The sequence below is a fragment of the Porcisia hertigi genome, chromosome 23 (assembly GCF_017918235.1).
Source record: "Porcisia hertigi strain C119 chromosome 23, whole genome shotgun sequence".
NCBI classification, from domain to species: domain Eukaryota; phylum Euglenozoa; class Kinetoplastea; order Trypanosomatida; family Trypanosomatidae; genus Porcisia; species Porcisia hertigi.
The window spans coordinates 414,531-431,476 of NC_090582.1; the positions used below are offsets into that span (position 1 = coordinate 414,531).

Consider the following 16,946-nt stretch of genomic DNA (forward strand, 5'->3'; position numbering starts at 1 on the left):
CGCCCTGGTTGATGTGGCTCACTGCGAGGCATTCCTCCCCCTACCTTCCATGACCGCCAGAGAAAGACCTTTCAACGGCATGTCCGTCCTTGCAGCCACGATTGATGCAAGATTGGTGGACGACGGCAATCCGCGAAAGCGGGGGAGAGGGGGAGGGGAGCAGCAGCGAGTTGTGTAAAGCGGGGTACAAGGAGGAAAATCTGGGAGATAAAAAAATACTCACAGGGAAAGACTCAATAGAGAGAGCGAGACAGACGGAGGGGAAGAAGAGGCGCATGCAGACGCGATGAGAACCGTCGATTGGGAGCACATAAAAAAAAAACTTGAACTGGAAAAAAAAGAATGAGGGAGAGAGAGAGAAGGGGGGGGGAGGGGAGGGGGGGGAGGGTACAATGGAAAGAATGTCCTTGGAGAGAACTGCTGAGAAGGGAGAAGTACAAGAGGGGGACGGAGGGAGGGGAGGGAAGAAGCGAAAAAAATGACAAAAGAGCTGAGGTGCACTCCTACAGATATAGATGTGGGGGGGGGGTCTGGATATAGCTTTCAAGGGGGCCGACGGAGAAAAGACACAGGAAAAGGGCGCCACGGGAGGGGGGAAGGGAGCGGTTCGCCTGTCGGAAAGATGAGCTGATAAACGGAGCACGCACAGGAAAAGCATACATGAAAAAAAAAATAGAGTGAAAAGGGAGCAGAGACGTGGCAACGAGACACCAATCTCAACCTCCATGTGTGTATGTGTGTGTGTGTGTGTGGGGGGGAATGAGTCGCCCAAGCCAACCATGTTCCTTATCATCACTTTTGACTACGCCACCCTCTCTCTCCCCCATCATCGTCATCGCTCACCCACCCACCCACTCGTATTACGTTGAACTGGATGCCCGCACCTGAGAGTCCTCCCATGCTTGTGCGTTCAGTGCACACGGCTGTGGCGTTGGCACAGAACTGTCCAAACCATAGCTGGTAGACAAATTCTGAGATCTCCCTGTCACCCCTCCAACCTCAGAGCCCAGTCCGTCGCTGGACCATTGGTGAGACGCCTTCCTGGTCTCACCCACTACCGTCATCGCCCGAAAGCCTTGCAAGTTGGCCAATGTGGTGTTGCGCTGAGGACGCCCTGTTGGGTCGCGAAAAACATGTGGCTGTGGGCGATGACCATGCGTTGCGCGAGGGCTGCGAATGCTTTTCTCCGATCCCTGGAGATTAGTGTTCGTGCTGGACGTCAAGGTGTCCTCGTCTGGCGGAGCAGAGGCGATACACGACTGCAACGCCCCTCCTCTCGAAGCAGAAGCAGCGCTAGCAATCGTGAAGTTCTTGCTGCGGCGGCGTGGGCGCTGCAGCGTCACGGTACTGCCACTGACGGTTGTCGACGTGGAGATGCGCGACGTCACCTTTTGTGGGATGCAGTCTTCATCAAAATCAAGGGGAAACAACGCGATGGGCTGCAGGGATTTCCGCGGTGTGGACTTGCATAGGCTGGCGATGGTATCGTCGAAAAACGGCTCCGCGGATCGCGCCGGGTCAAACTCGAGCGTGGGCCGCCCTTTCGGCCTCTTAGTGCTGCTCTTAGCCGCACCCGCAGCAGCCGGAGACGGAAAAGCCGGCGTGGCGCTACCACCAAATGGTGCGTGACCGTGAGCCACTTTGCGAGTGATGCCTGTCGTGGCCGCATCACAAGCACGGCGACTGTCATCGGCATTGGTCACCACCGATGCGGTCGTTGGCCTCTCTCTCTTCATCGAGCTGGTCTGCTTCCCGGCGCCTGCAGCCGTGCCTGGAGCCTCACAGGCAGCGGTGGTGCCGACAGCGAGCAAGTGGGTGTGTCGTGCAGAGGCAGGGAAAGAAGGAGGCTTCGGTGGCGGCGACGGGTTGGAGTCCCCTGCCAAATACGCGTCACTCTCTGCCTGGCGGTTCCCCTCTGTGACTCCGAAAGGAGCTCTCAAGGGCGTCGGGTTCAACACGGGCTGCCGCTGCGGGGTTTGATTGAGTGGGCAGCCGGGCGTGCTGTTCTCATCCCCCTCCCCGTCAAGCGCGCGCGTCGTTGGTGGTGCGCGGTCAGCCGATGCGGTGGTCTGGCGACGATTCTCGTAGTAGGTAGTGAAGTTGTGTGAGCGACAGGTGCGACTGGATTTGGCGGGAACCCCCCTGCCTGGCGTAGTGGTGCAGTCACTCACTTTTATGGGGGTGACATTGTCGCTTTCGAGCAGGCCTACGCCTCGCGTCCTCAGGCGACTGCCGAACTGATCTGCAGGCGCAACACCGATACATTCGCTGAGCTTCTCGCCGCTGTTCACCATTCTCTCGATAGTCTCCGCGCCGTGCGGAGCCAAGCAACCGAGGACCTTCAGCATGTGCGACAAGTACACAGTGTTAACGTCTAGGAAGTCGTCCATTGTGTGACCTGCCACATATAGCTGACGCTGCATCAATGAATCGTACTCCATGTCAAAGACATTGAGCTTCGCCTGGAAGATCTGCTCCTTCTTATGCATCTTGTCGCACTGCTTCACGTAGCGCTTGCTGTCCGTCAAGGGCCGTCCCTTGCGCATGTACTTTGCCTCCTTCTTGTGAACAACATTACGCGCGGACATGAACTTTTTGAAGGTAGCCTCCACCTCATCGCCAAAACCACGGGTCTCATGCACCTTTGCCAGCACTTCCTGCAACCGCGCCAGCACCGTCTGATGCACTCCGATATCGTACGACAAGTACTGCTCGCCATCCTTGATGCTCTTCATCTCGGCTGCAAAGAGGGTGGCTGCGCTCCGTAAGCTGACCCCGTGGTTCTCAGCAAGGCCGTTACTAAAAGATATGAAGGAGGTTTGGTTCGCTGAGGTCTGTGGATTCGTGTTATTCACGCACTGGACGACTTCATGATAACTCTGGCCAGCGAGCGAGAGACAGCTGGCCACCTCGCGCATCGCCTGCGCTGTGCGGGAGATGCGACCATCGAATTGCTTCAGCACCCTTCCCAACAGCTTCACACGCTCATGGCGCAGCGTGAAGTCGTAGTTGCTGTTGGTTGGTGATGAACTCTTCGCAGTGAACATGTGTCTCCACAAGCGCCAGCACCAGCGCGAGAGCACGTGTGATGTTGGTATATCGGGTGTAGGGGCTGTGACACCAGCAAAGGCACACACACACCAGACAAGGAAACAAAGAGAAAGGTAAACAATAAAGTGGCGCGCTTCCCCGTCGGAAGAACAACAACGTTTTTTTTTAGTGTGTGTATGTATGTGCCTTCCGCACACTCCTTGCCGTGAATGTATTCTCACTCCCCACTCTCGGTTGCTGTTTTGTTGTCGCCTTTGATGATCGTAGCCGTTCCCGTTCGGCCTCCCTCCCCTCTCTTCGTGACACACACACACAGAGAGAAAGAGAGGGGAGAATGGAAAAAAGATAGCACTGGGAAATGGAGGGGAACAACAGAGATGCGTGAAGATGGCGGGGGGGAAGAGGAGGAGAGAGATACACAAAACGGCTAACGCGACACCTGGTCCCTCCCTACCCTTACAAAAGAAAAAAAAACCTGTATCCCTCCCTGTGTAGGTCGAGATTTTTTTTTACTTTGAGAAAAGTAACACAGGTTGACGCTGCCACCCCTCCCCAGCTGCCCTTTTTTCCTTCTTCCTTACTTCTTCCTCAAACTCAAAAAAAAAAGAGCGTCCCGCCCCCTGAGCCACGCCACCCTTAACGCGAACCTGCCCTCTCGCAGTTGACAGCACCGCGCGCGGGAGCAGTAGAAGTCACTTGAGGATTTGGAGGGAAGGGGGGGGGGAGATGCGTAACACACAGACGCACACACACTCCGACTCGTTGTGAAAACGGCGGCAGCGAAGCTAAAGTGGATGTAGAAAAAGGACACGAAATACGAGGATCGTACCCGCTAGACCGTACAGAAACGAGCGGCGGGGGTGTAGCAGAGGTGAGGTGAACGCTGTTGCCTAAAGCAGGGGTAGGAGGGGGAGAAGGAAAAAGAGAAGGGGGGCGCGAGAGAGGAAGAAGCACGTCAATGCTGCGGCGGTGCGTATATGTGTGTGCGGAGGGAGGAGGAGGAGGGGGGGGGTCCAGTGCGGCAAAACAGATTCGAGAGAACGACAATTTTTAAAAAGGAGGAAAAAGAGGGGAAGAAGCGAGTAGACTAGAAGCAGTGCTAAGAGAGGGAGAGAGAAGGCATGCCAAGTCACCACTGCGGTGGTGGTGGTGAAAAACGCACATGAAAGGGATAAATATCACAGGTGAACGTCGAGGGCCTATTGGGGGGGGGGGGGGGACTCAATAAAAAAAGAAAAAACGGCCCCGGCTCAAGGAGGCCTGCACAGCCACAAGACACGTAGCTCATCACATTTGCTGCAACACACAAACATAGAAAAGAGAAACACTTCCAAAGCACAGCAAGCAGAGGACTTTCTCGGATTATGTACATTCCCAGTACTCCCTGTCTCGGTGCTGCGTCGATCCACGCAAAAGGAGAGAAAGACGGCACGCGTTTCAACGACGGAGTCGACCACAAATAGAAAAAGGGGCAGCGCGCATCTGTCACAGACAAACCCCTGCTGCTTTCCTGGGAGAGGCATCCACCAACCTCATAAACATCTCAATATATGCTGTTTTTTTTATAGCTTCGCTCGTGTCTCATTAGCGAAGATGACATCTTTGTAGGCAAAGTCCGCACCCCTTTTTTGTGAAAAGGAAGGGGTGCTTCGCCCTCATGTCGCTGAGGCCCCGCCCCCCCCCCTCCCACCTCCCTCCTTTACTCTTCCCCTACTTCTCCTCCCTATTTTTTTACTTCTATTCCAGCGTTCCTGTGCAGCGTGGTGGTGTCGGAGAGCCAGTGCGCATTTAGTGGAGAGGTGAATAGCCTGCACAACCTGCCCTGGGGTATGGTGATAGCGGGCAGGCGTCGTGTGGCCTGCTGTGCTCCAAAGAGTTACGATCCCAACGCCGCTCGCTACAAGCTCTCTGGTGATTACACACCGACATCCCCCCCTCCGCCAAACAATGATACACGAGGTGCCTAATAAGGCTACGCAGTGAAAGCCGTCTCGCACAGAAGGGTAGTGATGCGCAGAGCTTACGCAGCAGTAGCAGCTGCAGACCATTCCCGCCCAGTCCCGCACGTGCACCTGCCCGTTTTTTTTTTGAATTTGTGCCGCGGTGGGTGGACTGACGGTGACAGCACAGTGTGCAGATAGCGCGCTGCAGACCAAAACGCTGGCATTGCGGCACACTCCCCCTCCCCCCCCCCCCCCCCCCCCCCCATCACACGACACCGTGGCCCTGCAAAGGGCCCACACATGCGAGCACCGTGTACACACGCCACTGCCACGCAGTGGCCGGCATCGTGTATTGGAGTCAAGCAAGGCGTGCGGAGGTCAGCGCGGCAAGGGCAGACAGAAGAGTGGGAGAGTGAGGAGTCCGTGCCGATGAGCCCCCCGAAGGGTGTGTGTGTGTGTGTGCGTCAACCCCCGCGATTGTGTTTAAGCGTCGTTGTATTTGTGGGTCTCCCTCGGGTTTTCGAGAACAACACACACACACACACACACACAATATGAAAGAAGCCATACGAAGCGGGGGGAGAGGTGGAGAAGAAAGAATAAAAAGAAAAAAGGAGAATTCAACTGTGCACATTAGAATGTCAACAATAACCCCCACCCCCCACCCCATCCACCCACCCCCCTCCCAGCGAGGGAGAGGAGGGGAGAGAGATGAGAGGACGGGGAGGAGGGAGGAGGGAGGGAGGGGAGGGAGGGGAGGGAAGGGAGGGCACTGAAGGGGAGGGGGGGGAAGAAAAAAATGAAAATCTCTTGGTTTGAACAATGTGGTCAGCAGGCAGAGAAGACCAGAAATCGAGAAATCGAGACTTAATGGAGGGGAAAAAGGAAAAAAGGAAAGTGGTGGGCAGAGATCAACACGAGAAAACAAAAAGAGAAATGGCGAGTTGTGGATGGAATAAGTGATGAATGTAATGTAGAAATAAGCACACACACTCACACACACTCAAAACAAAAAAAAAACAGGGAAACAAGCCGCAACGAAAGGGAGAGGAGGGAGGAAAAAGAAAACGGAAGAAACACGAAAACAAAAAAGGGGGGAGAAGAAAAAACTCCATAATATTTGAACCTGGAGCTTCCTTTTGCTTTGAAAAGAAAAACCTTGTGCGTGTATGCACCCACCCCCACCCCTTTTTTTGTTGTTCTTGTTGTTGCTCCGTCTCCTTTTTCGATATGTTCTCCCCTTTCTTCTACTGCTAGTTTTCTCTCAAATGAACCACAATATTGTCGTCTTTTTTTTTCTTCTTCTTCCTTCACCCGCTGTTATGGCTATTAACTTTTTTCGTGGCGGTGTTGCGTGTGTGCTTTCCGCTAGTGTGAACGAATCCAAACGCCTCAGGAGATGAAGCTGAGATGTACCGTTATGGTGCAACAACGCAGGCGCTTCAGTCTACGCGAAAAAAAAAAAAACATTCAAGGGAAAAACGCCACAGTGTAACGAGAACAGTACGCTGATCCCTTACAATATATCTACTTCAATGTTGTAGGTGCCGCTGCTTCAGGTCGCATTCATCAAGGATGCACTGCCTTGGATAACTCAGAAAAGTACTTCATCGAGTGCGTCTGCAGGCTCAGCACGACTCGCTGAAGAGTCGTAGTGCGCTTGTCAAACAGATTTTGGAGAACTTTGCGGAACGCCCGATCGTCGGCCTCGACTTGCGCCTTCAATTGATCGCGATCTGCCACTTTACTGGCAAACTTTTCGTTATTGTCGATGCCTTTATTCTTCTTGGCCAGCTTCGTCTCCAACTCGTCGACCTCGGCGCACTTTTTGAAGTATTTGGAGAGGAGATCATCGTGCTTTGTTTTCGATTTTTCGGTGGTCTTGACGACGCTCTTCAGCCCCTCCATGGCGGCGGTGACCTCGCCTGTCAAGTCGTTCATGTAGGTAGAGAAAGGATAGCCGCCGCTAATAGACACATCTGTATCAGCACTGCGATGCGACTTGCTTTGCCCGGGCGTACCAGCCGAGAAGCTGATGTGCCGATCCACCGCGGTGCAAAAACTGTCGGCCTTTGAGCGGATGGTATCGTTTTCCTCCCCCTGCGAGAGCTGACGGATGGAGATGGCGATGACCTCGAGAGACTTCTCCATGTCCTTCACGCAGCCGAGGTACTTCTTCACGGCGGATTCGTAACTCGTGCATGCCTGCTTGATCTTATTGATGAGAACCGTTCGGTCATCTGTGGGCGCTGAGGGGTGCACCATGGCTCAAGAGAAAAAGGGGGAGGGGGGGGGGGGGGAGTACACAAAGTAAACGAAAGGAGGGAACACGTCGGGCAGGGGGTATATTGTACAAGGTGAAGTTACAAGAATAGTTCTTTTGGAGGGAGGAGAGGGGAGGGAGGAGGGGAGGGAGGGAGGAGGGGAGGGAGGGAGGAGAGGGGGGGGGGGGCAGAGTGGAAAGTAGAGCGTGTGTATGTGTGTGTATGTGTGTGTGTGTATGTGTGTGTATGGAGGAGGGGGGAGATGGAGGTCAGTTATGCGCAAGAACGCGTCTCGTGCGACAGAGGGTTACAAGCGAGAAAGTGATCAGGAGGAAGAAAATATATAAAGGAGGGGGGCACCACAGACAAAACCGCACGCGGAGGGGGGGGGGGGGGGGGGGGAGATAAAAGTAGGTGGAGCTCGAGGACACAAATGACTTTTACCGCGTGTATGGATAGAAGTGTTCCGAATGGGTGTTGTATGAGGACGCGTGCGCGTCGAGCGTGGAAAAGGCGGGGGGAGTACAGAGAGAAACAAGAGAGTGAAGAAGAAGAGCACAGCGCCTTCGATAATTCCAGGCGTTGGTCGATGAAGTGAAGGTGAGAAAACGAAGGAAAGTCAAGACTGCGCTGACGACTGTCTTTCCGAGACACGCCATTTGACAGGGCGAAGAGTTTTACCCCCATCTCACCGTCCCCCTCAAAAGTGACTCGTTTTTTTAGAGGCTTTCCATCATTCAGGAGCCCGCGCTTCTCCATGCGAACTTCTCCAAGCACGGGGGGACAGGGGAGGGCGAGGGACAAGGTTGTGAATGAGAGAGAGAGAAAAACACGCAGATCAAAACTGATGAGGACCACCCCCTCACCTCACCTCACCTCACCTCCCCCTTCGTTCCCTACAGCAACAACCCCTCATCTCTCCCTCTCTTCGCCAGCACGCGGCCGCACGCACATTTCCGCTTTTCACCCCTCGGTTGACGGCACACCGTTTTCTCTTTGTCCACCGGTGCTGCTGTTTTTTTTTCAAGATATGAGATTTAAATGGAAATGTGTGTGTGTGTATGTGTCGATGGGAGAGGGAGGGAGGGGGAGGGGGAGGGGGAGGAGGGAGAGGGAGGGGGTCAACGATGTGTGAAGCAAATAGAACAGAAACTATTTCATTTTCCTTTTGCTTGGCACACACACACGCACACACACACGGCACACGTACGCCATATGAACGTATATGTGAGTGCACATCCTAAAAACAAAGTAACTGTATCCCACCATCGTGAGACCACAACACGATTCTCCTTTCTCTCTCTCCCCTCCCCTCGTTTTTTTGTGTGTGTTTGTTCTGCTTAACCGAATGCGTACAAGAACACACAAATACAACACACAATACAACTAAAAATCTAAAAGAGAGAGAGACTGACAAGATGACACTAGATAAATATATAAATATAAATATATATATGTAGACACACAGATATATATATATACTCACGCCCAAGGAGACGATTCATTTGGAATAGACAGAGCCAGATGCTTCAATACGAATCGTTTTTTTTTTTTATAATGGCTGGCAATCCTGATTGACCTCCTATACATTCACACACGAAAAAAAAATGAGAAAAAAAAAGAGGTTGGCAGAAACATCAGTCCGGGCGCGCACAGACTCAGGCAGTGCACACACTTCCTGCAAACTTGTATTAGCCACACAGATACACTAACGCACACGCGGACACGAATTGTTTTTTTTTTAATGCCCCTCTTGCAACCGTCGTGGATTTTAAAGGAGAGGGAGGAAAAAGGGAAAAAAGAGATGATGAAGGGGGAGGGGGAGGGGGGGAAAGTACAAGTCCAGACAACACACAAACATACAAAAAAAATAATAAATGAGCATCAGCCTCTTTTTTTACGTTTTTTTTTTTGCGTCGCCCCTCAACGAGAACATACGAGGAAAAAAAGTTTGCGCACGCCAACCAACCAAAGAAAAGGCAAAAAAGAGAGGGCGCACGGGCACACGCTCACTCTCCCCCTCCCCTGCCGCCTCGCCCCTCCCCCCCCCCTCCCAAAAAAAAAAAACGAGGCTGAGATTTTCCTTTCCGCTAGATTTAACGAGCCAAGCGAGTCGGGAAAAAAAGAGGGGGAGGGGCGCACGCAGAAAAGTCGGGGGTGAGAAGAGAGAGGAGAGAAATAGTCCACACATGGCACCAATGACAGCAGCGTACACACGCGTAGAGTGAAGAACAGAGGGATGTGTGTGTGTGTGTGTGGTGGTGGTGGTGGGGGGGGGGGAGGGCAATGGAGGCGTAGCAGAGCGATACACGCACACAAAACGACGGGGAAAAAGAAATCGACGTGACGGCAAACAACGAGGACAACGGCGGCGAAAACAGAGAAAAAAAGATAAAATGAGCAGAGAGATGTTACAGAGATGTCACAGGCTAATCAAGGGAAAGGAAAAATGGGAAAAGATGAAAGGGGTGACGGAGAGCCTGACAACTGCGGGATGGACTCACACATGCCCCATATGGAGACCAAAAGGTATAGGTAGGCGGGCAGGCAAACCGAGGGGCCCACAACACTCCAACAACAAGCCCCCCACCTCCCCCTCGCCCCCTCTCCCTCCACTGTCCCTCTATCCTCAATCGCCCAGAAAAGGCAACTCGGTTAAAGCACGCGGTGTGAGAGATGAGAAGAAAAAGCATAAGGCCGATGCACCGAAAGCGATGGCTGGACCCTCCTCACCCGCGTGCATCACTGTCACGCACGCACACCGCTCAACTCGATTATGGTGACGGTTGCGATTGTTGCTTCTTCCCTCGTGCGTTGCGGGAGCGGCGCTTGTTGCCGCTGACCTTTGCATCGCCGCCACTCACGCCCTCAGAATCCTTTGCCACCGCAGAAGCGGTGGTGGCAATCGGGAGCCCTGATTTGCTTGTCAGTGGACTGCGAGCTGTCCCGGGACCTTTGTCACTCTCTTTCTTGCTTCCACTTCCACCTCGCCCACTGTTGTCAGAACCAGCTGCAGTTCCCGCTGCCTTTGCAGCGCTGGCGCCGGTGATGCTGCTTGAGGTGCCATTACTGCTCGAGTTGGTGTGATCCCTCCCACTGTTGCCCAAGCGTCCGCCGGTAGTGTTGCTCTGAGCTGGAGACGAGCGTGCGTTTCTGTTGCTGCTGTTCGTGCTGCTTCCGCCACCTCGAGTGGGTGAAGAAGCCTCCTTGCCACCACCGCCGCCACCACGCTGCTGTTGTCGCTGATTTTTGCCGTTGTTGCCGCTACCACAGTCCGCCACACCAGTGCTCGTGCCGGCGCCTCCCCGGTTATTCGCCCGGACGCTCATGGCGTCGGTGGATCGCACTCCCCCTGAAGTAGAGCCTCCAGCGGCACCGGTGCAGCTGGCTGCTTGGCTGGACGACCCCACGCCAGCACCTTTAGCGAGTTTTGCAAGGATGTTGCCCTCATCGCTGCTGCCTAGACGGCCTCTACCGGCGCCACCGCTGGTCTTGTTAGGGTTGAGGCTGGAGCCCTCCCCCCCACCCACAGCGTTGGCGTTGTTACCCTGCGCCGAAAGCCGCCCGGATGACGGAACAACGGTGACAGATGGATTTCCTGAAGTGCCCAAGCTGTTGGCTGTAGCACTCCTGTCCCATGAGCTGCCCGGGGCCTCAAGCCGCCGTTGCTCCTTTCGCAGCTTGGCTAACAGAACTCTCTTCAGTGTGACGGCCTCGCCTGACGCGAGAGTTGGCACAAGGCTCGCCTCGGCGCCGTTGAGTCCAGCTACAGAGGCGCGCGGCTGCGGCGGTGAGCCGGGCGCCGTCGCTGGCCACTCCGCCTCACCCGTGTGACCACACACCAGCGGAATAAAGTATGGATGCATAGGGGAGATATCGAGCACCGGCAACGGGCTTTCCACGGGCTCCTGCACCCCCGGACGGCCGGGAACGGGGCAGGTGGACGTGAGCGACATGGCCGTTGCAGCGCGGCTCAGGGTGCCAGTCGCGCCGCTGTACATGTACTGGTGAAGGAAGTAAGCGGAGAGCGTAAAGTCTGCGGCTGCCATCAACGTCACAAGCACCGGCAGCGGGCGCTGGGGCTGGAAAGACCCACTCGCTGGTCTTGGGCTCCCCGTTGTTATGCCCTCCCGCAGCTGCTGCAGCTTTGAAAGGATGTTATCCTCTTTGTTGTTTCGGTTTTGCCGCAGGGACAGCTCAATCTCACGCTCCCCGTCGACGGTGGTGTGGAGGATTTGGATGAACTCCGCCCACTCCTGGACTGTCAAGGATTTCTGAGGAGGGTAATACTGGACAATAACATCTACATCCATAATGTCCAGTGAGGTCAGCGCGTCCCATGCAACAAGGGTCACCACGACAGGGGAACCGCATGGCGGCGTCGTCGAGGACGACGCCGGTTGCGAGAGTTGCTCCACCGCCTCGCAGCTTTGTAGAAAAGCCGCATGGCACTGCTGCTGAGCCCCGAGACTATCCATTCGCCGTGTGGACACAACGCTGTTCAAGGAATTAACTGAGGCCGTTGACGCGTTGGGCATATCCTTTGACACACCCCAAGTCGCAATCAACGCGCTGAGCTGGGCAACCTCCTTGTTGTGCGTGAGCAACAGCACACGGTGGAAGAGGCCGCTGCGGTCCGTCACGATGCGGCGCAGCTGCGCCTCCTTGTCCGCCTGATTCTGTGAGAGTACCAGGCGTATGCCAAGCGACTCTGCTGGCGAGCTCAGCCCTTCATGCGGATGTGGCATGAGAGACACGGCCAAAGGGCTGATGTAAGTGGACGGCTGGATTTGGTAGTACCTTCGACTGCGTCTGCTGAAACACTGCCGCAATGTCGCGGGAAGACCCGAGACAGGCCCACGGCAGACCCACATGTAGTGGGGATGCAGGTGGAGCGCAGGCACGTAGCGTGGGTTCTGCCGTAGCACGGCCGTATACAGTGTCTGGTGAACCCCGCGCCACTGCTGCACTGCCTTCTCAGCCCCCATTGGGGAGGTCACACTAGCACCCCCCATCTCTTCCACCACAATCGATGCAATGTGAGGATACACTCGCCGCACCTCAGGGATCGGCGAGTCTGCACTGGCCGCTGTGGCGCTAGCACTGGCAGCGTCCTTCACCGATTCGGCGGGCGCTGTGGTGGCATCACCGTCGGCGATGAGAACATCCACACCAGCACTCAAGAGCGCATTCAGATTCCAGCTCAAGAACCCTTGTGCCGTTGCAATGATGATAGAGGCCAAGTACGGCTGCTCAGCTGCTGGGCTCCTTCTCTCAGTGCCACTGGTACTGCCGTCCTCCTCTTTGTTGAATTCACTCGCAGCAGCTGGTGTCGCACTGTCCTCCGTGTGTGTCGTGTCTTCCGTTGCTGACGTGTTGGGGGGCAGGATGAGGGATGCGGGGAGCTTGTTGCCGATGTGTAGTACAACATTCAAGTGGAGCCCGCATGCCTCACCTAGTAACCTACACATTTGATACAGCTTCACCGCACTCTCCTCTGTCTCGGCGACTATGATCGACACCTCCGGGGCCCAGTTACGCGCAGTGGGCGGCAGCTGCCGCACGCGCCCATCCGCATCCGCGCGGACATGGGCACTGGCGCCATTACTGCAACCGCCAGCGTTCCAGCTCAGTTCCTGATTGGCACTTAGAAGGCAGTGCAGCGTGTACAAGACAAGGAGAGAGCGACACTCACTGAGAGCCGCCTCGGTCCTGTATAGCGGCATTGCACTATCGTCACCGGCACCTCCGGTACCCGGAGATGACGCAGGGCTGCCTCTTGATGTCTGCTGTGGCGACGATGTCGAAGACGACCCCACTGCTGCTGACGAGGCGTTGGGTCGATTGTTTGTGTTGTGGACCCAAATTGCAGCGGCGCTGCCCACCTGGCTAGTTCCCGTTGCGCATCGGCCGTCCACAATAACATCGGCAAAGTCGAGCGCTGTCCGCCGCAGCACACGAATGAGGAGTGGTGTTGGCGTAATGGTGTTCTTATCAGCCTGCACGGTGCTGAGCAGCTTCTCGTGTAGCTGTACACCCGCCTCGGCGAAGGTTGAGGGAGTGGCGACAATGCTCATGGCTATAGCGATGTGCACGATAGAAAATGGACAAGACAGTGGAGGTGAGCCACGTACGCGTGATGGACGTCCAGTAGTGATTCCCTCTCGTTACCTCCCTTCCCTCTTATCGAGATGAAAAAAAAAAAGAAGTGCACACTGAGGAACCTCTACTCCCCTATTCCCCTCCCCAGCCCTTGACCTACACTTGACTCTTACAGAGTAGAAAGTAGAAAGAAAGAGAGGCACGGAGACCACACACACACACACACACAGGGGCAGACACGACGCAAGAAAGAGGAACACACACGCCAGGTAAGAGAGACGGCGAGTTGGGGAGGGAAAAAAAATGATGGAGGGCCGTGGAATAGTGAACAAAACGGGGGGAAGAAGGGAAAAAAGAGGGACAGTCGACAACACAACAGGGACACTCACACGGGAAAAAGAAGAACGTGCACACTGAAACCGAGAGCGCGACAAAAATTGGGGAGGCCAAGCGCCCGAAGAAAAACGAAGGAAGGCAGAAGGGGTACTGCGCGGCGATACCCTGAAAAACAAAGGGGAAGAAGGAAAGGGCAGAGGTCAAGGAGAGTCCAGACGAGTGGTGAGAAAAGCACGTGCCCCTTCTTCACGCACACGCAGAAAGACAACCAACGAAAATATTTTTAAAAACGCGAACACAAAAAACACGCAACTCAAGCGCTGTGGGTGGGAGGGGGAGGGGGTGATGAGCCCACGCACACAGACAGTGAAATAGACGCAGATGGAAGCTGGGGCTCACGTTGATGGAGCTGTATCCCTCTTGCCTTTCCTTCACGTTGCTTCCCAGTACCTTCAGCGCCACGTTTTTCGTTATACGAACGTGTTTGCACTGCGTCACTGGTCCAAAGGCGCGTGCGTGGCTCGATGATATTAAGTGGGGTCGTGGATTCGGCCTCCTCAGACCCCACCTCCTCCTCCCTTTTGTTGTTGTTGTTTGGCTGCTTGCTGCTTTTGTCGCCGTTGCTTTTATGCTGCAACTTCGACCAGGAACGGGGCACTAATCAAAAACCTGGAAGGTGGTGAAGGCGGAGCTGGCCTCGGAGGGATAAAAGCGAAGCTCGTCAGTCGATTGGGGGGGGGGGGGGTTGATGTGATCCGAGAGAGAGAGAGGATGGAGGAAAATGGGGAGAAGAAGCGAAACGATCCACCACAGGCGGCAGATAGGACGCACCGCAACCACACCACAACCGCGTGAGCTCCTCTCTTTTTTCAGCCGTTCCTCTGCTGCTGCTGCTGCTTCTCTCCTTTCTTTGGGGGTTTCGATCACACACCCACACACACAACTGTGGTGATACCTTCGGTGTCTTGCCGCCCTCTGTTGCTTCTTGCAACCTACGCGAGAAACAGGAACCGCACCTGCTGGTCGCCGTCACCGCCTCTACTCCGCCAATCTCTACGCGCGCCCGTATGTGTGCAACTGTAGAGAAGCGTAGGCTGCTGACGACACGTTGCACTTATCCAAAAGTTGAGACAACAACGCCCCGCTATACTCGCACGCGCGCACACACGTATGCACACACTGCCTCGACGTGACCGATTCACCGAATACGGTAAAAAAAAAAGTCTAAAAATGGGGGAGGTGGGTACAGGCCTGTTGCGCCTCACCGACGTGGGGGGAGTGGGTGGGGAGGTGGTGGAATGGGAGTCACTGTTCGACCGGAGGAGCAGGGACAGCAACACAAAACACAAACCCCACGCACAGACTCTCTCGGGGGGAGAGATGAAGGGGGGGAGTGAAAGAGAGAGTGGATGCTCACAGAACCTGTCGCAAAAGAGGAGGAACGCTACAACAGATCCAGGGTGCACAGGAAACGGAGATGGTCGAAAAGGGGGGTATAGAGGAGCGTGGGAGGGAAGAGAGCGAGGAACGGGCAGGATACAACAACCGGAGAATAGTAGCAACAGAGGGGAAAGAAAGAGGGAAGGAGGGAAATAGAAAACGCACTGAGTACTATGCTACAGGTAATCCCGTGTATGTGCTATTTCCATCCGGGGGGGGAAGGGAGGGAGGGAGGTGGCACGAGGTGGGGAGGGAGGGGGAGGGGGGGAGCATCAGCACCGTGCTGTCCACCGGCGTCTGAGCAAAGCCGCTGTTCACGCTGCCGGGGGCGGTCTGAAGAGCGCATATCCTATCCGGTATAGATGGAAGCTCCTGAGTAAGGAGGTCGGGTGAGATATACACGAGGAAGAAGGTGAGGCTCGCTAGCACAATGAGTAAACATATTCGCCGCAGCCACGATCCACAACGTTTGTGTGAAAAAGAAGACTGGAGAAACCCTCTCCGCTCCTCACCACTCTTCTTTGTTAGACGAACAGTCATCACGGTGTCCTGTTATTGCCGTGCCGGCCGTAATCTCATCGTAGCCTATACGGCAAATGTTCGCCCCCTTCTCTCTTCGTTTCTCTCCCCACCACACTTCCAGTATGTATATGTGGCACTGCTCGTGAGAATGAATGCTCCAGAACCGTTACTCTGCAAGTACTCTCATGTGCTTTTATTCCGGGAGATGATGATGAGACACGTCGATGGCAAAAGGAGGCCCAAAAAGAGAGGGAAGTGGAAAGACTATCGAAGTGACACTGAAATACATCTTTGGTACAGGAGTCGGGTACGCGCGAGATAAAAAATAGCGCACAGAATAAATTGTCAAACTGTTGCGGACGGCCATGCAAGGAGAGCTCTGCGACTGGTCAGCATCAACCATCCGCCCCTTTACCTGCTCGTTCGCGTCTCGGACTCGACATGTACCCGGCACAACGATGAAGTTCAAACAAGCCGAATATCCCGTCCCGCCCCCGAAAGGTACGAGATCTCCCCTTCAGCATGTGCATCTCACCCCATACACCACAGCAGTTCAGCTCCACACACACACTTAAGCCCACGAGCCGTCACAAGCCCACAGCGCGGCGCGCCAAAAATCAGCAAACAAGCAGCACAGCAATCACAACCCCCTCGTCAGACAACGGCCTCTGCCCCCTAGCCCTGCCTGCACGCCTCGTGAGTCGCCCCAGCCCTCCCAACCACCACCAGCCGAGCAGGACACACCCGCGTCATGCCGACACCCTCTCCCCACCCCGTCTGGGTGGTACAGACGCCCTCGGTATGCCCCCACGTCGCTCCGACGCAGCGCCGTCCAGGACGTGGCCGCTGACACCAGTAGCGATACAGTGCATCGACACACACACACACCTTCCGTCGTGGGCGCGCGAGCCTGCCACCATAAGAAGTGGTTTGGCGTTGGCTGGGAGAAAGGGGCGACGCGGCCTCACCACAGAGTGGGGTAGTGGAGACCCCGACTCCATGCTGAAGCAAGCCATCTCCCTCCGTCATCGGGGAGAGAAATGCGGACGAAGGGTAATTAGGAGAGAAAGATGTAGCAGTCACAGACGAAACCGGAAACACCGGGACGGTGATGATTATCACCACCACCGCGAAATACATACATGAGAAGAGTCCTCGTTCGTCGTTACCATTTGTCTGGGACTGCAGCTCACAGGTAGTGTTGATGTGTTATCCCCTCCCCTCCGCCCGCCACGCTCACCAGACCCGCGCTCGCATCAGATCCCTGCCCCTCACAGCACCCGCCACC

General features: G+C 55.2%; 3 protein-coding genes across 3 annotated transcripts; all 3 read right to left on the minus strand.

Moving 5' to 3' along the window:
- Positions 1-860: 860 nt before the first annotated feature.
- Positions 861-3,047, minus strand: JKF63_04872 (uncharacterized protein; the record flags this gene model as incomplete). Its single annotated transcript, XM_067900843.1, has 1 exon — positions 861-3,047. One exon carries the CDS (start codon positions 3,045-3,047, stop codon positions 861-863), a length of 2,187 nt encoding a protein of 728 aa, XP_067757043.1.
- A 3,516-nt stretch (positions 3,048-6,563) lies between these two features.
- Positions 6,564-7,259, minus strand: JKF63_04873 (uncharacterized protein; the record flags this gene model as incomplete). The annotated part of the gene is made up of 1 exon (XM_067900844.1): positions 6,564-7,259. One exon carries the CDS (start codon positions 7,257-7,259, stop codon positions 6,564-6,566), a length of 696 nt encoding a protein of 231 aa, XP_067757044.1.
- A 2,773-nt stretch (positions 7,260-10,032) lies between these two features.
- Positions 10,033-13,335, minus strand: JKF63_04874 (uncharacterized protein; the record flags this gene model as incomplete). The annotated part of the gene is made up of 1 exon (XM_067900845.1): positions 10,033-13,335. One exon carries the CDS (start codon positions 13,333-13,335, stop codon positions 10,033-10,035), a length of 3,303 nt encoding a protein of 1,100 aa, XP_067757045.1.
- Between the last annotated feature and the right edge of the window lie 3,611 nt (positions 13,336-16,946).